The 22,742-nt window shown below is 55.3% G+C and overlaps 4 protein-coding genes across 4 annotated transcripts; 1 reads left to right on the top strand and 3 right to left on the bottom strand.

Annotated features, from left to right (window-relative positions):
* Window positions 1–246: 246 nt before the first annotated feature.
* On the bottom strand, window positions 247–1,885 carry SPATA25 (spermatogenesis associated 25; the record flags this gene model as incomplete). The annotated part of the gene is made up of 2 exons (XM_079783487.1): window positions 1,256–1,885; window positions 247–878 (listed from the first exon to the last, which is right to left on the bottom strand). The coding sequence occupies exons 1-2, from the start codon at window positions 1,374–1,376 to the stop codon at window positions 247–249; spliced, it is 753 nt and encodes a 250-aa protein (XP_079639613.1). The 5' UTR covers window positions 1,377–1,885.
* A 263-nt stretch (window positions 1,886–2,148) lies between these two features.
* NEURL2 (neuralized E3 ubiquitin protein ligase 2) lies at window positions 2,149–4,414 on the bottom strand. Its single transcript, XM_079784452.1, has 2 exons — window positions 3,557–4,414; window positions 2,149–3,109 (listed from the first exon to the last, which is right to left on the bottom strand). Exons 1-2 carry the CDS (start codon window positions 4,296–4,298, stop codon window positions 2,994–2,996), a joined length of 858 nt encoding a protein of 285 aa, XP_079640578.1. The 5' UTR covers window positions 4,299–4,414; the 3' UTR covers window positions 2,149–2,993.
* A 137-nt stretch (window positions 4,415–4,551) lies between these two features.
* CTSA (cathepsin A) lies at window positions 4,552–10,346 on the top strand. Its single transcript, XM_079784451.1, has 15 exons — window positions 4,552–4,712; window positions 4,889–5,073; window positions 5,251–5,362; window positions 5,586–5,636; window positions 5,725–5,811; window positions 6,035–6,190; window positions 6,516–6,607; window positions 6,943–7,027; window positions 7,568–7,659; window positions 7,741–7,819; window positions 7,904–8,043; window positions 8,634–8,709; window positions 9,370–9,459; window positions 9,632–9,736; window positions 9,999–10,346. The coding sequence occupies exons 1-15, from the start codon at window positions 4,659–4,661 to the stop codon at window positions 10,080–10,082; spliced, it is 1,488 nt and encodes a 495-aa protein (XP_079640577.1). The 5' UTR covers window positions 4,552–4,658; the 3' UTR covers window positions 10,083–10,346.
* PLTP (phospholipid transfer protein) lies at window positions 10,277–21,101 on the bottom strand. The gene is made up of 16 exons (XM_079784450.1): window positions 20,979–21,101; window positions 20,267–20,377; window positions 20,081–20,180; window positions 19,281–19,409; window positions 18,835–18,990; window positions 16,926–16,989; window positions 16,783–16,846; window positions 15,847–15,938; window positions 14,690–14,866; window positions 14,541–14,600; window positions 12,996–13,160; window positions 12,831–12,898; window positions 11,340–11,382; window positions 11,174–11,237; window positions 11,018–11,094; window positions 10,277–10,594 (listed from the first exon to the last, which is right to left on the bottom strand). Exons 2-16 carry the CDS (start codon window positions 20,364–20,366, stop codon window positions 10,463–10,465), a joined length of 1,491 nt encoding a protein of 496 aa, XP_079640576.1. The 5' UTR covers window positions 20,367–20,377; window positions 20,979–21,101; the 3' UTR covers window positions 10,277–10,462.
* Between the last annotated feature and the right edge of the window lie 1,641 nt (window positions 21,102–22,742).

Genomic DNA, 22,742 nt, shown 5'->3' with positions numbered 1-22,742 from the left:
CCGCTCTCCAAGCAGGGTCCCCTACCTCAGGTAATTTTCATTATAATTACTCTGACAAGACCTGTCTCCTGGCTTAGTGGCATCTAGAGAAACTTCCTGGGGTCTGGGCCCTGATGAAGGACTGGTATTCATCTGAGTGGCTCAATCACCCACCCTATCCCCATCCCTGCCATAGGCACCCCCAACCCTATCTGCCCAAAAATCATACGGAGAAGCCGCCCTATGTGTCTGATGCTATTTCATCAGCTACAAGCAGGAGCCAGGAGGCTGGCCCCTCCTGGATCTCACTAGGGGCATGTGCCCAGAGGCTGTGTGGGCATGCACCTGCCCCCACTGGACCCCCTCCACAGCCCCCTCTGGCTCTGGATGGGCCATCATGAAAGCTTGAGCCGCCCGGATTAGGTCCTCTTCCCGCAGGCCTGGGACCGGCACGGTGGGGATGCCAGCAATCATCATGGCCAGGGTAAGGATGCAGATGTCAGGCTGGGAGCCGGCCTCCTTTCCCCCCGCTTCGGAGGGCTTTGGCACAACTCCTGGTGATAGCCCACACAGCAGTAGGGGCCCAGGCCTGCTGGAGCCACCCAGGTGGGGAGCTCTGCTTCTGGAGCAGCCATCCTCCCAGCCCAGGCTCTCAGGCTGCTTCACATGGGGGAACTTGTGGCAGTATCGGCCGTACTCCTTCTGCCGCAGTGTCTCCCAGCTAGGCCCCCCAGGGCAGCCCCTGGCTTCCGGCACTGCCAGAGTTGGGCCCCAGGCCTGGACAGCAGGTACCACCTGCTCAGTTTTCTGGTTCAGTTGGCCTCGTCCACCAGAGGCCACCGCCACTGGCTCTACAGGACTATAGGGGCCAAGAGATGAGCCTCTAGAAGCAGTCTCACCTGCAGAGACAGGAATGAGATGGACTATTATTCTTGGTCTCTTTGAGAGGGAGGCCCTGAGGGGCAGGGCATAGGAGCAGAGCACTGGGAACAGGAGCAATTAAGGGCAGCCGAAGAGGGTTGTCGAATGGTTGGGAACCAGGTTATACTAATATCCACACTCCCGTCCCCACCTCTAAGTGATGGAGAAGTGTTTGCTGAATGAGTGAGTGAGCAAGTGGGTAGCTATTGGCAAGCACTTTGGGAATGGATTTTCTTTGAAAAGAATTGGGAGCCAGCCCCAAAATGCTTAGCAGAAACCTCCACCTCCCCAGAGCCAGGAAGCAAGTTCTCAGGGGAAGTTATACCCATTCCAGTTCCCAGAGCCCCTCTCTCACCTTGGCCGGAAGGCAGAAGACCTAGATGAGTTTGTGGAGACATGAAATAGGACATGGCTACCCCAAAGCACCTATTTGTGAGGAAATAGTCGTCTGCCCCCTCTCCTGCCCTCCCCACCATTCTAGAATGTCACCTCATAGTCCCTCCCTTCTGTACCTGGAATCTACCTCACAACATGGACCTGTTCATTCTAGAACCTCTATAAGACAATGGGATGGGGTTAAAGGAGCACTAACCCAGGGCCTGGGCATTCTAGGTTCTTGCCTTTACCTTGGGCTAGTCTCCTGGACAGTTTTGTTCCTTGATATCCTCATCTGTAAAGTGGGGGTAATGACTGCCCACTACCTCACCAGAAGTTGTGAGAACTAAATGAGACCATTTGTATGGAAGCAAATGATCAGGAATACAAATAATGGAGTCTAGTGCTTTGTGGCTGTAGTGTGAGAGAAGGAATTCTCTGCATCAATTCATTTCCTGTCTGACCTCTGGGCTTCAGTTTCCCACCAACAAAATGAAATAGTTGGTCTCGGGCACTGGTTCTCAATCCAGGTTGCACATTAGTTTCCCTTGGGAGCTTTTAGAAATCCTGATGCCCAGCCTCATCCGAGACCAATTAAAGGAGAATTCTAGGGCTCAGACCCAGTTATCCATCTTTTTCAAAGTTCCTCAAGTGGTTATAATATGTGCCAAAGTTGAGACCTCTGTTCTTCTCAACTCTGGCTGTACATTAGAATCTCTAGGGGAGCTTTTACAGAAACGATGTCTAGGCCCAAACCTCCAACAAATCTAACGATCTCTGGAGATGGAGTCTGTACACTGATGAGTAGCCAGGCTAGGAACCACTGGTCTAGATGATGTCTAAAATGCTCTCTCTTGCCCTGGCCAATGTGGCTCAGTTGGTTGGAGCATCATCCTGTACACTAAAAGGTGGCGGGTTTGATTCCCGATCAGGGAACATGCCGGGGTTGCGGGTTCAATCCTTGGTCAGGGTGCATGCGGGAGGCAACCAATTGAAGTGTCTCTCTCTAAAATGAATTTTTAAAATAAAATATGCTTTCTCTTCCCCTGTTCAGGTAGCTCAGTTGGTTAGAGAAACATCCCTGATACACCAAGTCATCCTGATACACCAAGTCATCCTGATACACCAAGGTTGTGGGTTCAGTCCCTAGTTGGGGCACATACAGGAATCAACCAGTGAGTAAGCAAATAGGTGGAACAACAAATTAATGTTTCTCTCTCTCTCCCCCTTCCCCTGTGAAAAATCAATGAATGAATTTTTATTTATTTATTTTAAATATATTTTTATTGATTTTAGAGAGGAAGGGAGAGGGATAGAGAGAAACATCAATGATGAGAGAAAATCATTGATTAGCTGCCTCCCACACACACCCTACTGGGAACTGAGCCCACAACCCAGGCATGTGCCCTTGGCCGGAATCGAACCTGGGACCCTTCAGTCCGCAGGCCGACGCGCTATCCGCTGAGCCAGACCGGCTAGGGCTGAATGAATTTAAAAAAAAAAAAAAATGCTGTCTCTTGCTCTGACCTGCTAACAACCCACAGTCATTCTAAAAGAAGTGCTCCTCACAGGCGGCAGGGGCAAGGAGACCCTCTAATGATCAGCACCGGCTGTTTATTTCTGGTTCGGGCTGACAGCAGTATGGCCATCTTCAGGCCAGCCACAGCTCTGGGGCCAGGACGCGACCCTGGCCCCTGCTCCCGGGCAGCTGCAGGCCTTCACTCATACTTGCAGAAATCCTTAAGTCCTTTGGGCAGGTGGAGCCCATCGATGGCCAAACGGTGCACCACGCTCCTCTGGATCACTAGGCGGCACAGGGTCTGCAGGGATGGCACTGTGGGAAGAAGATGGTCAAAGGCAACCTGAGCAGGAGGGTAGGTCTAAGGCTGAGTCCCAAAAGATCTAGGTCTTGGTCCCCCCGCTTTTGTCATTAAGTTGAGCAATTCCCTTCTACTCTCTAGATCCCCCGTGACTCATGGGGCTGTACCTGTGCTTGAGATAAGCACCTCTTTCACAATACTTTCACAATGCTGCAGCCCTATTTCTAGTGTAACACTCAGTGCCCTCCCTTCCCTGCCACGTAGCAGCTTCTGGGGGCAGGGGTAGTATCTGTTTAGCTGTGCAACTCCAGTCTCCAGCACAGAGTGGACTCTGGTTCACTGAATACATAAATTAACGCTGGACAGACCAAGCAAGGCCTTGAGCTGGCTCGGAAGCCTAGCAAGTTCAGGTCCTCACACTGGGCCAGGAGGGGTCGCTATCTAGGAGGTGGGATACCTACAGCCATACTCAAGCTGGACCAGGCGCACGCTCTTAGTGGAGGCAAACACGTCCACCACTGCGTAGAGGGGCTGGGCAGCTGGCAGCCCCCGGGCGCTGGGGCCCATGTCCTCGCCGTTGATGACGATGTGCATGTCGGCTGTGCCGTCCGGGCGTGGGCAGAAGAGAACGCCCAGGCGGCTACGGCGCGCGGTCGGAGGCAGCACGTTCAGCTCATAGAGCTGGTCCAAGAGGTGGCTGTAGAGTCCGGGCCGACTGCGGCCCACCAAGCGGTCGCGGGGAATGCGAAACTGCTCAATGCACAGATACGGTTCCACCAGGAGGGCTGGGGGTCGGCAGGGGACCGCTGCCTCTGCAGCCGGGCGGCCCTCCCGGGGCACGCGGTTGTGATGGCGCGTGATGGCGAAGACCCAGGTGTGGCCGAGGCTGACCAAGTCAGGCAGCGAAAACTCAGGCACGGGCGCCAGGCTGGCGGGGTCCAGTGCAGTCAGGCCGAGGCGCAGGTGGCCGCACCAGCCCAGCTCTTTCTCCTCGATCTCGACCAGAAATATCTGGCCCGGGGCCAGCGGCTCGCGACTGAAGCACACGCCGTGAGCGAAGCTCTCCACGCGTGTGGCCCGCGTCCCGGAGGGGTCCACGCGGATGTTGGCACCGTGTACCCGGTGGAAGCGGGTGGGAGAGGGCTCGGGGCGCGCGGGTCCCCAGGGCGCACCCAATTCCATGGGGTCGGAGACAGCAGCCATCTCCCCGCCATGAGGCAGGCCTGTGGGCGCCGGGGACTATTTTGGGCAGCTGGCTCAGAGGTGACCGCGGGGGCATGTAAGGTATTTCCCCCCTACCGCCGTCCCGGAGGCTCTGTCCGGGGGGTCCTAGTGCCGCTTTCTTAAGCCCTCCCGCCTTAAACTGCCCCAGGGAAGGCTGGGGGATCCTGGCCGTCCACACCCAAGTCATCTGATCACCGGCACCCGAGGTGTGACTTGCGAGGCCCCCGACCCTGACTGGGCGTGGACCGCCCCCGCCCCCTCCTTTCCCGGGTCAGCATTCCCCGCGGAGCCGCGCGAGGCTGTCACGTGACGCCGGAGCACACGTGACTCAGGGTACACATGACTTCCCGCCGCCCGACAGCTCCGGGAGAACAAGGACGCGGGGGAGCAGAGGTGAGGGGACGCCGAAGGCTGGGGGGGGGGGGATCCCGGATCCCCCGGCGGCACGCGGAGCGAGCGGGGGAGGCTGGGCTGGGAGCTGGGGCCGGGGAGCGCCGCCAGCTCCTCCCTGGGGACGGCTGCACGCCGCCAGGGAGCCAGTAAACAGCCGGCGCCCGCTTCCTCCGCAGATGGTCCGAGCCGCGCCGTCGCCGCTCTTCTTCCCGCTGCTGCTGCTGCTGCTCTGGTCGCCCCGAGGCGAGGCAGCCCCCGATCAAGACGAGATCCAGTGTCTGCCCGGGCTGGCCAAGCAGCCATCTTTCCGCCAGTACTCGGGCTACCTCAGAGGCTCGGGCTCCAAGCATCTCCACTACTGGTCCGCGGCTCTCCCTCCCAGGGCGGGGAGAGGAGGGGGCACAGTGATGCCCACCTGGGGAGAGGACTGCGGGGCGGGGTAGGGGGTTCTGAAGATTCCTGAGGGAGCCTGGCAGCAGGGAGGGCTGGAAGAGGCCCCTCCACCTGCACCCACCCAGGCCTGACCCCTCCCTCCCAGGTTTGTGGAGTCCCAGAAGGATCCCAAGAGCAGCCCTGTGGTGCTTTGGCTCAATGGAGGGCCGGGCTGCAGCTCCCTAGATGGCTTCCTCACCGAGCACGGCCCCTTCCTGGTGAGTGGAAAGCAGCTCCCTCCTCCATGACCCAGGAAAAGGAGAGGGAGGGGACATTCCCAAAGGAAAAGGCCGGAGAAAAGGACTTTGGTCTTTTCCCCCCAAAATGTGCCCTTTTTCTGAGCCTTACTTTCTTTATCTGTACCATCGGCTTGACATGGTGGCCCTTTGCCTCCACCCAGTTGGCTCTTGGGACTTAATCAGCCATATCTTTCCTCCTCAGGTCCAACCAGATGGTGTCACCCTGGAGTACAACCCCTATTCCTGGAACCTGGTACGGGCGGTGCTGTTTGTCCTGTGGGATGTCTGGGCACTTGGACGGGGTGTGGAGCTCTCTGCAGCTGTTTCCTCCTCCCCTCTAGATTGCCAACGTGCTGTACCTCGAGTCCCCAGCCGGGGTGGGCTTCTCCTACTCCAAGGACAAGTATTATGCGACCAATGACACTGAGGTGAGTCCTGCACCTGCCCGTGTGCCCAGCCTCCCTGGTTTTCTAAAGGTGGCATGATACAGGGAAAGACCATGGCTTTGGAGTCCATTTTTGGCTGTTAAATGCTACCCGGTGTGATCTTGTCACTATGAAGCCACTTCCTCTTGCACAAACAGGGTGGGTTGGTGTCATTATCTGGAGGTTCTTTCCAGCTCAGATACCCCCTCCATCCTGCCATCCCCAGGTCGCACAGAGTAATTTTGAGGCCCTTCAAGATTTCTTCCGCCTCTTCCCGGAGTACAAGGACAATGAGCTTTTCCTGACGGGAGAGAGCTATGCCGGCATCTACATCCCCACCCTGGCTGTGCTGGTCATGCAGGACCCCAGCATGAACCTTCAGGTGCAGGACTGCTGCAGGGGGGAGAGGGGGAAGTGGTCATAGCTTCCTGATCAGGGAGGTCAAACAGGTCAACTCCCCCATCCAACCCAGACTCCTTCATAACACCCTCACCACGAGCTCGCCTCTCTGCTCACGTGCCTCCGGTGACAGGAAACTCATCTGTCAGGCTGCCAGCTCTGTTCTCTATGTTGTGTGGCCTCCCCCACCCACACACCCCCACAAAACACCCTGGGTTTCAGTTTCCATATTGCTGAAGGTCTGGGTGTAGGTCAAGGGAAGTTCCTTCTCCCCAGCCTCCCGCTGAACTGGATGCCCTGTTTCATAGGGGCTGGCCGTGGGCAACGGACTCTCCTCCTATGAACAGAATGACAACTCTCTCGTCTATTTTGCCTACTACCACGGCCTCCTGGGGAACAGGTATGGGAGGGGGGCAGCTGGGCAATCTTCTGGGTGGGACAGGGTCACAAGATCTCAGGTCTGTCCTCCGGGCACATAATATCCTGAGCCCTACCCTGGTTTATGAGCAGAAGATGGGGGCTGGGGTTGTTAGGAGGGTGCTAAAAGGCCTAAGACTAGAGATTAGAATTTAAAGGGACCAAGGAGGGCTGGTAGGATGGCCCAGGGGCAGCTGGGTTGGGGACCTACATACACACCCTGTGATATATTTCCTCCTCCCCTGGGGCCTGGTCACCATGGGAGGTTGGGAGGAGAAAGTGGTTGTCTAAGCACTTTCACTCTGATCTCCTATCCAGGCTCTGGTCTTCCCTGCAGACCCACTGCTGCTCTCAAAACAAGTGTAACTTCTACGACAACAAAGACCCAGAATGTGTGAACAGTGTAAGGTCCTGCCCCCGTGTGTCATCCTGGTATCCCCAGTCCAGGGAACAGGACCACGTCTCCTCCTGGGGGACTCCCTGCCCCCACCCCTATTGTCCTATCCTGCATCCTTCAGCAATTGGGGTTCTCTGGGACACATGAATATGGATGCCAAGCCATCACCCCATCCTGTGATTTTCTGGGTAAATCCCGTCACCCCTGGGAGAGAAAGGTGTTCTCTGATCGACCACCTGCCCTGTGCCAAGGCACATCATATAATCTTCAGTTTCTCCTTTAAGGGAGATACATGATTCACATTTTCCAGATAAGGAAACTGAAGCCAAGAACGTTGACGTCACAGTGCTAGGAAGTAGAAGCACTAGGATTTGAACCCAGGTCTGGCTGATTCCTTCCACTGAGCCTCATTTTCCCTAAGTGTGAAAAAAAGTAGAGGAAGGGTAATGACAGGGTGAGGTAGGAAAGCACTAAATCTTGGGACAAGTTGATGTCACGGGGAAGCCAGGTTTTCGTAAAGCATGGTGGCGCGGGGTGCCGTTGCAGCTCCAGGAAGTGTCTCGCATTGTGGCCAGCTCTGGTCTCAACATCTACAACCTCTATGCCCCATGTGCTGGGGGGGTGCCAGGCCATGTAAGGTAAGAGCTGCTGGGTGCCCATTGGGCCAACCGCAGCCCTGTCTTGAGGCTCAAGCACCTATCCCCCCACTTCTCTTGCAGGTATGAGAAGGATACTGTCGTGGTACAGGATTTTGGCAACATCTTCACTCGCCTGCCAATGAAGCGAACGTGGCATCAGGTGTGCAAGAGTCTGGGCTTCCTCTTGGGGTCGGGAGAGGCAGGGCAGGGAAGTGAAGACCCTGACTCTGTCTGTGCCCCTCAGGCACTGCTGCGTTCTGGGGATAGGGTACACCTGGACCCCCCCTGCACCAACACCACAGCCACCTCCACCTACCTCAACAACCCTTTTGTGCGGAAGGCCCTCCACATCCCCGAGCAGCTGCCTGGCTGGGACATGTGCAAGTGAGGTTCTGTGGCTGCTGGTGGCTGGGGGTTGGCAGCCTGTTGGGGCTTGTGGGCATCAGAAAAATCCCCAGGAATCTTTTGGCACTCGGGGCAACAGTGAGTTGTTTTCCAGGGTGTTTAAACCCTACGTTGATTTTCAGCCAGTTCATCCTTAAATGGCCACGTGGTTGTTAAAATAGTAGACACACTCCCAACTCCCCTCCCTCACCTCCACTCCAGTGCCATCCCAGCAGCTCAGCTCTCTGTTGACCCGAGTAAAAAGGTGATGAGCGGCAAGCAGGGACCACTTGGGTCCCTTTTGGGTTGGTCCGTGCCCATGCCCTGCTGTTATATGCTGTGGTTCTCACACCTACGAGCCTCTATGCTCTAAATGCCAGTTGCATCCAGTCATTGAAACAACCCAAGTGTCCCTGTGCCTTTCTAAATGAGAGTGGGCTGAGGACCTCTGAATTCCAGCCCCCGTCTAGAGAAGTAGCATGCCCGAGGAGGGGACTGGGTCCCAGCTGTCTACCTCCTTGGCTGGAGCCTGGGGATAGGAGAGGTCTGATCTGTTGACTCTTTCTTCCCCTGCCTGGTCTCTCCTGCAGCTTCCTTGTGAATATACAGTACCGCCGTCTCTACCAAAGCATGAGTTCCCAGTACCTTAAGCTGCTTGCCCCACAGGTGAGTCGGGGCAGCACAGCCGGGTGCACCAGCAGCCTCAGGGCCCTGGAGCCGTGTGGCAAGGCAGAGGAAACGGGAAGCTGAAATTCCAAGAAATGAAGCACTTGCCCGAGGTCCTATAGTTGGGTCAGGATTTGAATCTGGCTTTGGCCCCACCCCAGGCTGCTCTGGTGTAGGAGGTTGAGGGGTCTGCTTTAGCCAAGAAGCCTTTAGGGTGAGAAGAGCTAGTCAGATGGTGTTACAGATAGGCAAATGGAGGTCCAGGATGGGAGAGGTCTTGTCCAAGGTCACCTAGGAGACACTAGCAGAGCCAGGTTAGGACCAGGTCTGTATGCACAGTGGTTAGAGCGTGGGCTGAGGGTCAGATTGCCTGGGTGCAAGTTTCTTTACTAGCCATGTGACCCTAGACAGGTTTCTCACATATCTTGAGACTCGGTTTTCCCAGCTGTAAAATGGGATTAATAATGGCATCCACCTTCACAGGTAAAGCATTTCTTAGAGCACTGGACACGCAGGAAAGCAGTCAGAAAGCACAAGCATTTCCTGGTCTATCCTGTTTAGCTGGGCCCCTTGAATTCCCTTAGGGGTAGGGCTTGAACCTGATAAGGGCGGAGACCTGGGCTTGTTCCAGACCTCCCACTTGCCCCTGCTCTGCTCCAGAAATACCGGATCCTGCTCTACAACGGAGATGTGGACATGGCCTGCAATTTCTTGGGGGATGAGTGGTTTGTGGATTCCCTCAACCAGAAGGTAAGGCAGGGATGTTGGCCCCGGGGTGAGGCTGGTGCAGGGGTAGGGTGAGCACGCCTGGCAGACAGGGCAAACCTGGAGGAGTTCCCGGCCCCTATGGTCTTGAGGTTCGGTGTCTGTGAGCAGGGATGGTGGGTGGCTGCCGGCTGCTAAGTCTTTCCTGGTGGGGCAGATGGAGGTACAGCGCCGGCCCTGGTTAGTGAACTACGGGGACAGTGGGGAGCAGATTGCGGGCTTCGTGAAGGAGTTCTCCCACATCACCTTTCTCACCATCAAGGTAGGGCCTGGGCCTGGCGAGGGGGGGCTAGCTGGGGCGAGAGGGCTGGGGCAGGACCCACCCGTCCTTTCCTTCCCATTTCCTTTTATGCTGGGTTCCATCTGGCCCCCCAAGGGCAAGTTTTTGGCAGTGAGGGAATGAAGATTGGAAGGTTTGGGGCAGGGTGGGTGGAGGAGGAACGTCATTGGCTAGGGGGGATCCAATGGGATGAAGGAAGCCCCCAGGGGCAAGGGACGGAATCTTACAAAGCTTTGCTTCTCAGGGCGCTGGACACATGGTCCCCACCGACAAGCCCCAGGCCGCCCTCACCATGTTCTCCCGCTTCCTGAATAAGCAGCCATACTGATGACCACGGGGGCAGCCCCTCCAGCCTCTCCCGCTAGAAGGGAGGGCCTCCTTAATGCAAAATGCCCCTGCAGGGCAGTGAGGGACTTAGCACTTTATTCCTGACGGGTAGGGCCTGGTCCCCTCCCTGCTTAGACAATGCCCTTAATGCACTGATGCCGCCCCAGGAACACAATAGAGCTTGGGACAGCCCACTGGGAGGTTGGACGGACTGTAATTGATGGACTGAGTGCGATTATGGAATTAAATTTGGTACCACTTACAACCTCTTCTTCTCTGTGGCACTGGGGGTTAAAGAGGGTACTGTAAGCTGTGAGGGGGTGAAGGAGGGGATAAGAGGCATTGGTCCTGAATGCAACTGCCAGGGGCGGGGTTGAGGGTTCAGACAGCGGCTGTGGAGGGTGGTGGGGCACTGGGTACCCCGGAGTCCATGGTGTTCGCAGGCCGGTTCTTCTCAATCACCTCTCGCAGCCCTTTGGCAAAGTGGAGGTCGGCCCCAATGGTGAGGAAGCCCTGTGCAGCGGGGCAGGGAAGGAAGTCTGTTCATTCCAGTACTGAGGCCAGAGTTTAGAGATAAAGAGAGAGTCATGGCCTTGGGGGCTTCTCAGTCTAGTGGGACAGATGGAACAGCAAAGCAGTTATAACTTGCTGTGAAGGGTGCTGAAATAGAGGCTGCAGGAATACAGCCCGTGGGGCTCAAGGAGGCCTTCCTGGAAGAGGTGACCTCTTAGCTAAGACCTGAGAGATGAGTAGGCACTGGAGCTGGAATCATTCCAAGGTGAGGGCCCAGCCTGCACAAAGGGCTGGAGGTCTGATGTAAGATTAAAATGGGAGGGAGCAATTGATGAGGGAGGAGCTCCTATCAGGTTGGGCTGCACCCAGCCTGCTGAGGAAGAGGAAGGCTCTGCCCTCCTTCCCCATTGTGCCCCCACTCACCGCGTGGTTCGTCACCACCTCTCGCACAAAGTCCATCCCCTCAGGTAGTGGGATCTGCACCCCACGTCGGGTCCGCTCTGTGGGTGGGGACAGCTGGCTCAGTCGGGGCCCACCCAGGTCCCTCTCCTCCCCTCCCACCTCATACCCCCACCCTACCATTGAGCAGGGGCATCACCCCAAACTGCAGCATAGTCTTCAGAGGGGCCTGTAGCGGGATCAGCTGGGAGGGAGGTGGGCGGAGTCAGGGTGGGAAGAGCGGGTGGGCTTACCTTAGCCGCTCACCCTGACCCCAGCCTTGGCCCACCCACCATTCCCAACTCACTGCCAGGGACTCCAGTGCAGACTGGTTTGAGTAGATTCGGAACCTGTGGGAGAGAGAAATACCTGGTGGGCTAACTCCCCTCCACTAGGCCACCCAGGCCTAGCCACCAGAAGCCCGAGTTTCCGTCTCAGGTGTCCCACCTCTACACCTTTCCAAGGGGTTCTACCACTCCAGGTGTGTATTATTTTTTTAATATATTTCTATTGACTTCAAAGAGAGGAAGGGAGGAGAGAGAGCTAGAAATATCAATGATGGCAGAGAATCATCCATCAGCTGCCTTCTGCATGCCCCCTACTGGGGATCGAGCCTGCAACCTGGACATGTGCCCTGACCGGGAATGAACCATATCCCAGTTCATAGGTTGATGCTCATAGGACATCCAGATGTGTCTTCTTGGTGAGCCACTTCTAGGTCTCTTTTTCCTACATTGGCTGCTGCTTATTTGTTGAGCACTTCCTACATGCCAGACTTCTGCGGATAGCTTGTGTTATTTATTATTATTATTATTTTTTTTTGTTAATCCTTGCCAGAGGATGTTTTTCCATTGATTTTTTTTTTTTTTTTAGAGAGAGGGAGAGGGGAGAGGGGGAGAGGAGGGAGAGGGAGAGGGAGGGAGGGAGGGAGAGAGAGGAACATCGATTGGTTGCTTCCTGCATGTGCCCCAACAGGGGCTGGGGATCGGGGGCCAGGGATCAAACCCGAGACCCTTCCATGCATGGTCTGACACTCTAACCACTGAGCAACACTGCAAGGGCATGTGCTGCTTATCTTTAACAAAAAGTACAGTGCTGCCCTAGCCGGTTTGGCTCAGTGGATAGAGCGTCAGCCTGCGGACTGAAGGGTCCCGAGTTCAATACCGGTCAAGGGCACAGGCCCAGGTTGCCAGCTCAGTCTCCAGTAGGGGGCGTGCAGGAGGCAGCTGATCAATGATTCTCTCATTGTTGATGTTTCTATCTCCCTCTCCCTTCCTCTCTGAAATCAATAGAAATAAAAAAATAATAAATTTAAAAAAGTGCAGTGCTTACTCCCTGCCAGACACTAAATGTGTTTAAGAAGTTAGAGTCCTGGCCAGGTAGTTCAGTTAGAGCATCATCCCAATATGCCAAGGATGCTGGGTTCGATCCCCAGTCAGGGCACATACCAGAAGTAAGGAATGAATCCATCAATAAGTGGAATAATAAATCAATGTTTCTCTCCCCTCTCTCTAAAATCAATAAGTTTTTTTAAAAAAATTACAAAGCTAAGTTGTGCTGGGTTCCTGCCAAAACCCCGGTTCTTAGGCGCTGCGGTGTGACTGAGCATGTCACTCAGCCTTGCTGGGCTAGTTTGGTCATCTCTCAAAGGAGCACTCTGTGAAAGACCACAGCTCCTCAGTGGCTCATTGGTAAGACAGAATTTTAGCTCCCCAGTTCTGTAGGCAGAGGTGATTATCCTAAAGACACTGAGGCTCAGAGGTTAAGGGCTTTCCCGAGATTTTCAGACGTCTCATACTTGCGCAGGTCCAGATGTACGCGCAGCGCGTTCCCCCGGAGGGCCATCTTGGCGCTGAGACGGGCGTCCTGGGGGAACATAGGGAGGGGCCGTGTGTTACTGACCAGGCAGGTACCCAGCCCGCTTCTCTCCAACCCTCCGCAGCCCTCACTCGGGTGCCCGCACCATGATCATGCTGGACAGCTGGACCTCGGGCTGGTTGGGTGGGACCAGGGCGATGGTGACACTGGCCGTGACGGAGATGGTGGTGCCGGAGGGCTTGATGGTACAGCGCGGTGGTGCCACCACACGCAGCTCCAGCTTCAACGGGGAGTCGAGCACTGCCGGGCTCTGCGGGTGGAGCAGGAGGGAGGGTCAACCCCGGATCTGTCCCCAGGTGATCCCCGGAGGAGGGGGCTCGAGGTCTGCCCTCTGAGAGCCCAGAGGACAAATATGAAAAAGGTGTCGCTTCCCAACCCTGGTGTCCAGCCTCTGTGCCTTTGCTCACACAAGTGTCTTACTCTAAGAATATTCCTTCCTTCTCTCTCTGCTCTCCGTTCTCAGTATTCGTGATCCATCGCCCATCCACACTCCTCGGAGACAGTCTGCATTCCATGTCCCAGTCCCCAGCCCTATCTCCTCTCTCTAACCTCTGTGCTGTTGCTTCTAGGGGGCAGTGTGGAGAACTGCTAGGTTTCCACGCTGATCAAGTGCTTACTCTTAACCAGACATTTCATTTAAACCTCACCAGAACCATGTGAGACAGGTATTCCTTTTGGAGGTGGGGAAATTAGGGCGCAGAGAAGTTAAGTAACCTGTTCGAGGTTATGTAGTTCCTCGTTGCAGAGCTGGGATGCAAACCCAGGCAGTCTGGCAATAGAGCCCATGCTCTGAACAGCGCTTGGCCGTAAGTTTGATGATGTGATGACAGCAATAATAACGGCAGCTAGTGTTCAGTGAGCACTTACTCTGTTGCAGGTGCTGTTACACTTGCTTTATGCGTATTAATTCATTTAATCCTCATAACAACCCTACGAGGTTGTACAGTGTAGTGAACGCCAGTATGACCAGGAATCAGAGAGTCATAATCCAGGTTCACATATCAGCTCCATCGTTTATAAAACGGAACCAAGGACACCGAAATACTCCTTGTTAAGTTTTAAACTCCCTGCCCTGGCTAGTTTGGCTCAGCGGTTAGAGCATCAACCTGCAGACAGAAGGGTCGTGGGTTCGATCCCCAGCCAAGGGCACGTACCTCGGGTACCTTGGGTGCAGGTCGTCCCTGGCCCGTTGGGGCATGTGCGGGAGGCAGCCAATCAATGTGTCTCTCTCACGTTAGAGTCCATGTTTCTCTCCCCCTGCTTTCCCTCCCTTTCCCTCTAAAAAATCAATGAAAAAAAATATCCTCTGGTGAGGATATCCCCCTTAAGCAAAGGAAAATAAGCAAAAAGCAGAACATCAGTCACTAAAGCCCCTACACTTCCTTGCAGAGCTTGCATTCTCAGCTCGTCCTCATCACGGCTTCCGGAAGGACAGACGGAGCAGGAACTAGTGAGCCCCTGCACAGACTTAGCCACAGGCCCAGCTAGGTGAGGAGACTTGGCCAGAGGCCAGGACTTCTGTCTCCTCCATGGCTGCCACTTGGGGCCTCCACCTGCACACCTCACGGGTCCCCTGCGGGTGGTGTGCGCACCCACCCTGGCCACCTCCCTCCGTCCCACCAACACTCACCAGCAGGACAATGCTCCCAAAGTAGGAGGCCCTCAGCAGCATGTCCAGGTCGTGGGGCACCTGGTCAGGGGAATTGGGGGTGAGGCAGGGTCAACAGGAGCTCCATCACAAGTGCCTCTTGCTCATCCCACACACAGGCCCTGGCGTACCTTGTCCCCCACCAGCGACAGCTGCAGGGCCCCCGCCTGGAAGTAGCTCTCCAAAGCTGAGTCAAAGAAAAATTCAGAGAAGGCCACGTACACCATCCGCTCCTCGTCCTGCAGCTGGGGCTCCACTGCCTGGTTAGGCAGGCTCCAGTTCCCCTGGGCCAGCGGAAAGAAGGCCCCCTGGAGTGGGGGGGTCAGGGTCAGGACCAAGGTAAACTGGTCCCACACACGATGTCTCCAGGCCCGGTGCTAAGCACTGTGAGGAGTGGTGGGGAGTTGGACCCTGTTGTCCTTGGGGGACCCATAAGTACATTTCTTAAAAGGCAATGGGCCTGGCCAGAGTGGCTCAGTGGTTGTGCATTGACCCATGAACCAGGAGGTCATGGTTCGATTCCCAGTCAGGGCACGTGCCCGGGTTGCAGGCTTGGTCCCGGTAGAGGGCATGCAGGAGGCAGCCAATCAATGTTTCTCATCAATGTTTCTATCACTTTATCCCTTTCTCTCTAAAAATCAATCTAAACAGCCCAGTTGGCGTTGCTCAGTGGTTGAGTGTCAACCTATGAACCAAGAGGGCAGGGTTCGGCACCTGGTCAGGGCACATGCGCAGGGTTGTGGGCTCCATCCCCATAGAAAGGTAAAGCCACTTGCTTAGGGTCACACAGCTAGTAAGTGGCAGAGCTAGTATCTGAACTTCAGGCATTCCAGCTCTGGAGTCTGTGCTCTGAAACTGCTGTCCCCCACTAGGAGCAAAGGTGCTGTGACATCACCTCTGAGCAAGTCTCCATTTCTAAAGGAGGACTTGACTCACAGGATTATGAGAGGGTGAAAGAGATTATGTGCACAGAGCTCTGTGCCCAACTCCTTCAGTGGACATGGGGAAATTAGTGCTTGAGCAAAGGCCCTGAGGTAGGAATCGAGGGATATATTGAGAAAGAGGAACAGGATGAAGTTAGGAAGGGGGGTGGGAGAGGGGGGCAGACAAGAGTAACAAGCCTCCAATGCTATACCCAGGAGATGGAGCTAATGCTGTCGGCCGTGGGAGCTGCAGCATTCCTGGCAATGGAGTGGCATCATCAGAGCTGAGCTTTAGGAAGATGAAACTAGCAACTTTGGGGAGAAGAAGGGAATTTGGTGACAGACGCACCAGCCGGGCAGCTCACCCGGAAGTCCATGTCCATAGTGCTGGTGGAGACCACAGGGTCCTTCAGGAGGGAGTAGTCGATGCCAACGAGATGGTCCACAGAACTTCGTACTGTGGGGAAGAGCTCACGTTACTCTGAGCTGGGTGAGGCAAGGTGCTTAAGCTGTCTGGGCCTCAGTTTCTCATCCATAAAATACTTCCCTCACAGGGTTGTTACGAGGATCAAATTAGTTTTATGTGGAAAGCACTTAGTGCCTGATGTGCTTAAGTGCTCAATAATGGCAGCTATTACTATTTTTACTACTACTACTTGCTACTACTACTACAGGGGTTTCATCAAATCCCTAACTACTACTACTACTACTACTACAGGGGTTTCATCAGATCCCTTACTACTACTACTACGACTACTACTGGGGTTTCATCAGATCCCTAACTACTACTACTACTACTACTACTACTGCTACTACAGGGGTTTCATCAAATCTCTAAACAAGATGACAAGGGATTCCTTTCCCTCATGGTTTCCCCTGCTTCCTGCTTTGCTGCCCATCCCCACAGCTGACAGGTCACAGCTTCGGAAAAGAGAATTCACATTAGTTCAGCATTTATTAAGTGCCAGGTGATGAACACAAGTAAGGTCCCAGTGATCAGCAAGCATATACTGAGGACCTTGACAACCAGCCCCTCAGTTAATCCTCACAGCAACCCCGGGGGGAGGCCTCACCAGCAAAATGAGGAGACCACAAGGCCGGGAGAAACGTGAATACTTACCGTGGGTCATGCAGTGAGTCAGCAGAGGCCACAGACCTCCACAGCTGGGGCTCCATGTTCTTAGGGGTTTACTCTGAAGTACGGCATGCCAGCGGTGGACCCAGCCTCCTCCTCACCCCCACTCCAGCCCCAGGGCTGACCCAGAGCCCTCCACTCCCCCCTCCCGCCAGCACCAACTCACCAGGCACAGTGTCCAGAAGGGAGTTGAGCAGCACCGTCCCTGCATGGTAGATCACTGGGCAGATCTGAGAGGTGGGCACCAGAGTCAGGGTCTTTGAGAGAAAGGTGACCCCCACTGTCCCCCAGACCTGCCACTGCCCACACCTGCTGGTTGAGGAGGAAGTGCATCCCTGAGGTGATGAATGTGGAGAGGATGTCATACACCATCCTGTGAGGAGAGAAGAGAGGGGTGAGTCCAGTCTTGCCCCTATCCCAATCTAGGTCCAGGAGAAGTCACTGATCAGGGAGATGGAGGCAGGGGGTTGGACACATCAACTCTGACCTGAATTACCAGCGCTTTAATAGAGGTTTTCCATGACTCATGCCCAAATCCCCTCATTCTTATTCTCATGACCTCTCCTACACCAGCCCCCCACCAGCCAAATGAAGCTAGCTACAGTTCCTCAAACCTGTTCTGAGCATCTCCACCCCCATGTGGTTACCTATGACCTCCCTTCCACCCTCAATGCCCCCATTCCATATTTCCCCGTCTGGGCTCAGATGCTTCCTCTTTTAGACAGTCTCCCCAGACTACCCTCCTCTGAACCCCAAGAGCACTTTCTTAGTCCCTCTCAAGGCCCCAATGACAAATGTTTTTTTCCCTCCAACTAGCATCTGAGCTCTTTGCTGAATCCTTGGGGACTGGTATACACCTTGTTGAACAAGTGAAAAATTGACAGTGTACTTATACCAGATGACAAATCTTCCATCCCCTCTCCCTGACCCTCTTCCAGAACCAGCATAAAGTCCCCTTCTCAGCCCCAAACCTGAGCCTATGTTATTATTTTTGTTATAACTAGTAAGAGCCAACAAATATTGAGAACCCAGTTCATGTCCAATTGTGCACACTTATCCTCAGGGTTAAGTGGCTAGCCACTTATTATTATACTAGAGGCCCAGTGCATGAAATTCGTGCATCGGTAGGGTCCCTAGTGGCTGCTGGCTGCTGGCCAGGGCCTCCCTTCATTCCATGCTGCCCTCTGGTGGTCAGTGCATGTCTTAGCGAGCAATCAAACTCCCAAGGGGACACTTAGCATATTAGGCTTTTATATATATAGACTAGAGAGCTGGTGCACGAAACTCGTGTGATTGATCGCCCCACGGAGGGAGGCCCTGCCCACTGCCGCTGGCCGGGTAGCCTGGGCCTCCCTCTTTTGGGCGATCGTGGAGCCCCCCCAGCCGGTGGCCTAGGCTTCCCTCTGCGGGGCAATCATGGGGCATTGGTGGGGCCCCCCAACCAATCACATTGCACCCACCTTGGCAGCGGCAGTCGGTACTGGGTCACCATGGCGCCCATGACCCAGGAGGGACCGAGAGGTCAGCAGTTCAGCCCGCTAGGCAGTCCCCGCCCACCTGAGGCTGTTGAGTGCACACAGCCTGGTGTTCGGTCGTCCATTCGGTCATTTTGGACGTTATGGACCCTGGCTCTTTATACACTGAGTGGCCAGATTATTATGATCTCTGAATGCATAATAATCTGGCCACTCAGTATATAGATATAGATATAGAAATATAGATATATAGATATATATTAGAGGCCCAGTGCATGAATTCGTGCATGGGTGGGGTCCGGCTAGCCTGGCCAGGGGGAGGGGACATGGGCGGTTGGCTGGCCTGCCTGCTGGTCGAACTCCTGGTCGAGGGGACAATTTGCATATTAGCCTTTTATTATATAGGATATACACTGAGTGGCCAGATTATTATGCCTTCAGAGATCATAATAATCTGGCCACTCAGTGTATATTAGGATGCCAGGTGCTGTTCTAAATAGTTTTACATATATTAACACAAACATGCCTCACAACATCTTATGAAATAGGTTCGATGATCATCCTCATGTTACCAATGAGGAAACTGAGGCACAAAGCTTTAGGGACTTGCCAAGGTCACACAGCCAGGGCATGGTGGCGCTGAGATTTGGACCCAGTTGGTCTGACTCCCAAGCCTATGCACTCTGCATGGACTAGGTGGATGGGCCCGAAATGGGTGCACTGGGGCTGGGAATGGGGCTTACCTGAAAGTTCCTCCGAAGGCTGCATACAGCTTGGAGACAGAGGCCTCGCAGGAGACGTTGGCCACTTTGATTCGGCCAGTGGGGTCTCGGGAGAGCTGCAGAGCAGTGCGGATGGATATACCCTGGGCAGAGGCATTGATATAGCCCCCATCATAGCTGTCGGGAGGGGGCACGTGGTTAACGTTCACCCAGTCTTGGAGTCAACCAAGCCTTCACTGCCTGCTCCCCACCCCCATACATCATGATACCTCTTAATAAGGCTTCACTTTTGCACAGTTTACCAGACATTCTGCCAAACCTTATCAATCCCTACGAAGTGGGTATGACTGTCCCTATTGTACAGATAAAGACATTGAGACTCAGAAAGGCGAAGGGATTGCCCACAGCCCCACATCCCCAGCCCTCCTGATCCACGTGCCACTCCCCTGAGGGCGCCGGGTCCTCACATGAACCAGTAGAGAAACTGTCTCCGAAAGCGCAGCCCCAAGGAGGAGTTGCTGGTTTGTAGCACCAGCTCCTGCTCTGGCTGGAAATGGAGCTCGGAGGATGTCAGCTGCAGCTCTGTGACCGTCACCCTGCAGGAGGCCTCAGGGTCACATTGCAGGCCAAGAGGGGATCCCGCCCAACCACGGGAAATTCAGCCCCTCCGCTTCCAGTCCAGGCCTGGGGAAACTGGGATGGGTGGAATGGGTTATCCCATTGCCCCTCAAGTGCCCGCCCTGGACTTGGGTGGCTCAACTTGGGCTAGGATAGCTCAAAGATGGGCTTCTCCTGACTCAGGTGTTAAGAGTAAGCTTCATCTCTTCTCTTGGAAGCCTTGTTGCTTGCACTCCCTTCCCTCCCACACCCTGGATTTTTGTCTCCATCATCTAAGATCCGAGCCACCTGTCGCCATCGCCCTAAACTACAGGCCTTCCTCTGCTCTCGGGGCCTCTCCCATGAGCTCCACCCGGGTGCCCTAGACCCCACTCTCGGGACCTCTCCCATGAGCTCCACCCGGGTGCCCTAGACCCCACTCTCGTCCATTGGCGAGTTTCTAGACTCCTCTTCTCCGGTGCTTTGACCACGCCTCCGTTCCACTTAGCTGTTCTTAGTCCCGCTCACGTTTCCTAGGCCACGCCCATCTGCTTGATCCCACCAATGCTGGCAGGCTTAACCTTCATCGGCTTGGCCCATCCTATGAAGCACCGCCTCACCTATTTGGCCCCGCCCCACGTGGAAGCCCCGCCCCGTGCCCCCGACTTACTCAGAGATGTTGTAGTAGAAGTGGCCCTCTCTGCCTCCCAGGTCCGGAATGGTGATGGTCTCCAGCTCTTGCTCCAGAAAGCGCAGTCCCTCCTGCTTCACTGAGGCCGAAGCAAGACCTCAGCTCCTGCGCCCACCCTTGGGGTGACCCCACCTTCAACCGCCCCCGCCCGCCCCGACGCCTTACCCAACTCCAGCGCCTTGGAGGTGATGCGGATCTTGCAGCCGGGAATCTCGGCGTGAGCTCCCGCCAGCAGGGCTAGGAAGAGGGCTGCGAAGCGGGCCATGACGAGCGGGCCTGGGGGTAAGGTGGGGTCACGGGAGTCACCAGGTCACTAAACTCTCCTCGGATGTCCAGCCAGGAGGCGGGGCTGGTCCGGAGCGTCACCCTCGAGATAGCTCTTCGGGAAACTTGGACCGGTAATGTTGCCCCCATTTGACAGATGCAGAAAGTGAGGCTCAGAGAGGCGTAGAGACTGGCGCTCTGGCTTCCAGAGGATGTGGGGCACGGGGGAGGGGGAGGGGACATCCTTGGCTCCCTCGTGCCACCGCTCCGTGACGAATTTGGACCTTCCGGGGGACAGTCCCGCGTCTCCCCAACAACCTCTCCTTTTCTTTAGCGGAGGGCGGGCACGGCTAGCACGTTACCATGGGAACGGCTGCACGCGCATTCTTGGGGGGTAGCTTGCAGTCTCCAAGGCCCGGAGCCTGGGGGCCCGGGGGCGCGGGGCGGAAGGGTCTGCCAGTTCCCCTGGGTCCTAGATCCCTACCATCTGCAATTTGCCCGGCGACCCCCATCTCGGCGCCCTCCTAGATGGGGTCTCCTCCCCACCCTGGGTTCAGTAGACCGCGCTGCTCGGCGAAGGTCTGGGGGTGGATGGGGACGCACCCCCACTCACTGCTGTGGAGCTGGGAAGCGAGGGTCGGCGCGGTCACGTGGGGCGGCGGGCAGCGCTGGAGGTCTGGGCGGCGGGGTCTGGCCGGCCGCGCGGTTGCAGCCGCCTTTATAAAGCCGGGCCTCCCGACCCCCCTCCTCTTCCCGCTCTCTCCTCCTCCCTCGTGGGCTGGGAGGGGATGGGGCGGGACGCTGGCAGCCCGGAGAGTGGAGAGAGCTGTACAGAGCCCCGTGACAAGCCCGGCCTCTGTCAAGACAAGTGGGGGACCCAAGCTGGGTGGAGGGAGGGAAGTGCAGGAGTCGGCCCGCTGGCGCCGGCACCCACAATCCCTGCTTCGCTGGGATCTTGGTTCAGATTCCAATTGGCCATCTCTTCCTGCATGATCCTGGGCAAGTCACTTCGCGGGTCACTCAGTTCCCTCGTGTAGCAAAATGTGTGTGATAAAAGGAACTGCCTCTTAGGCCTTTATTACAGCCCAGGGCAAGCCAGAAAGTCAATGCCAAAGGCACATTTTTTCCTTCCCTCCCACCCACCATCGGCTCATTGCCAGGCTTCACTCTGAGACCCCCAACTGCCTCTCCTAAAGGGCCCTGGAACCTCTCCCACGGGGGTCCAAGCAAGTCCACACAGGCTGCTGGAATCACCCCAGAAGGAGGTTTGGCATTAGCCCAGGAACTGTGAATTTTTGTGTGTGAACCTTTGGAGCTAGGTTCCCTGAACAGTAACACCCCGCCCCCATCTCCCTCTGAAGATCAATGGCCTCCAGTGTTCCCAGCGCCTAGGACAGGGCAGAGTAGGTGCTTGCTACCTTTTGGTTGTCAAACTGACCAAAGAGGAGAGGAGAAGCAATAATGACTAATGTCCATTGAATACGTATTGAGCCACAAGCGCTCGTGCCCAACTTGTCCTGATTTGCTCAGGGTTTTCCTGGCTTTGAAACGGAATGTCTCAGGAGCATTTGAGATCTTGCTTCCCAGGATGTCATCAGCGTGGCTTAAATAAACGCTAGTAAAAATTCTCTAAAAGAAAAGAAACAGAATGTCTCCCTTCCCGGGAACCCCTCCAGTCCCAGACAAACCAGGACGGTTGGTCTCCCCAGATCAGATGAACTGCGTTCGCCTCCGAACCTGTGAGGTGGGCACTATTGTTAAACCTCCTCGGGGAACTAGGTAAAGGCCATCCTGTGGCCTCTGTTGGGGAGCCCGTGAACTGACTGCTCATGGGAAGGTGGCAGGTGGGTGGTCACAGCCCGGTAGCTAAAAGCTGAGACTCTTGTGTCTCACAGACCAGGGTTCAAATCCTAGGCTATAAATTCTTAGTAACCAATTCTTGGACCCCTGACGTAAGCAGCTCTGAGCCTCAATGTCCTCATTCTCAAAGGGAACCGATAAGCTTATTGCAAGAATATACTAAGTGGGCATAGTGCACGTGCTGGGCATGACACATGGCACACCACTAGCACCAAGGAAATGCTAGCTGTTATGACTAGGGGCACAAACAGCAAGCAAGCAAGGCGGAAAGGGTGTAAGAGAACGTGCTAAGGATTCCAGAGGAGGAAGTGCTGAAAAGTACGTTTGAACTCTAGTAACCCTCGCTCTTCCTGGAGGAAGCCTGGTGGGTGTTAGTTTTCCTTTCTCTCATTAAATGCAATGCAAACTGTCTTTGTGTCATTGTTGTCTGTATGAGATCTTATCCCTTGCAACTGACTGTCCCCCCTGCGGCCCCAGTGGGCTATAAAGGTAGTTATGCAACCTTGTACCAATGGTT

This window comes from Cnephaeus nilssonii (assembly GCF_951640355.1).
Source record: "Cnephaeus nilssonii genome assembly, chromosome: 11".
NCBI lineage: Eukaryota > Metazoa > Chordata > Mammalia > Chiroptera > Vespertilionidae > Cnephaeus > Cnephaeus nilssonii.
The sequence above is the reverse complement of the archived record's forward strand: the minus strand, read 5'-3'. Positions and strand labels throughout refer to the sequence as shown.

What these genes read in the sequence shown, in the direction of transcription:
- NEURL2 (XM_079784452.1), bottom strand. Translation starts at nt 4,298, where the DNA reads ATGGCTGCTGTCTCCGACCCCATGGAATTGGGTGCGCCCTGGGGACCC. An exon ending in GGTCCAGCTTGAGTATGGCT is followed by an intron (nt 3,110 to 3,556) that starts GTAGGTATCCCA and finishes TTCTTCCCACAG; the next exon opens with TGCCATCCCTGCAGACCCTG.
- CTSA (XM_079784451.1), top strand. Translation starts at nt 4,659, where the DNA reads ATGACTTCCCGCCGCCCGACAGCTCCGGGAGAACAAGGACGCGGGGGA. An exon ending in CCGAGCACGGCCCCTTCCTG is followed by an intron (nt 5,363 to 5,585) that starts GTGAGTGGAAAG and finishes TTTCCTCCTCAG; the next exon opens with GTCCAACCAGATGGTGTCAC. An exon ending in ACCCAGAATGTGTGAACAGT is followed by an intron (nt 7,028 to 7,567) that starts GTAAGGTCCTGC and finishes GTGCCGTTGCAG; the next exon opens with CTCCAGGAAGTGTCTCGCAT.
- PLTP (XM_079784450.1), bottom strand. Translation starts at nt 20,366, where the DNA reads ATGGCCCGCTTCGCAGCCCTCTTCCTAGCCCTGCTGGCGGGAGCTCAC. An exon ending in CCTTCTGGACACTGTGCCTG is followed by an intron (nt 15,939 to 16,782) that starts GTGAGTTGGTGC and finishes TCTTCCCCACAG; the next exon opens with TACGAAGTTCTGTGGACCAT. An exon ending in TTGGGAGCATTGTCCTGCTG is followed by an intron (nt 13,161 to 14,540) that starts GTGAGTGTTGGT and finishes CTCCACCCGCAG; the next exon opens with AGCCCGGCAGTGCTCGACTC.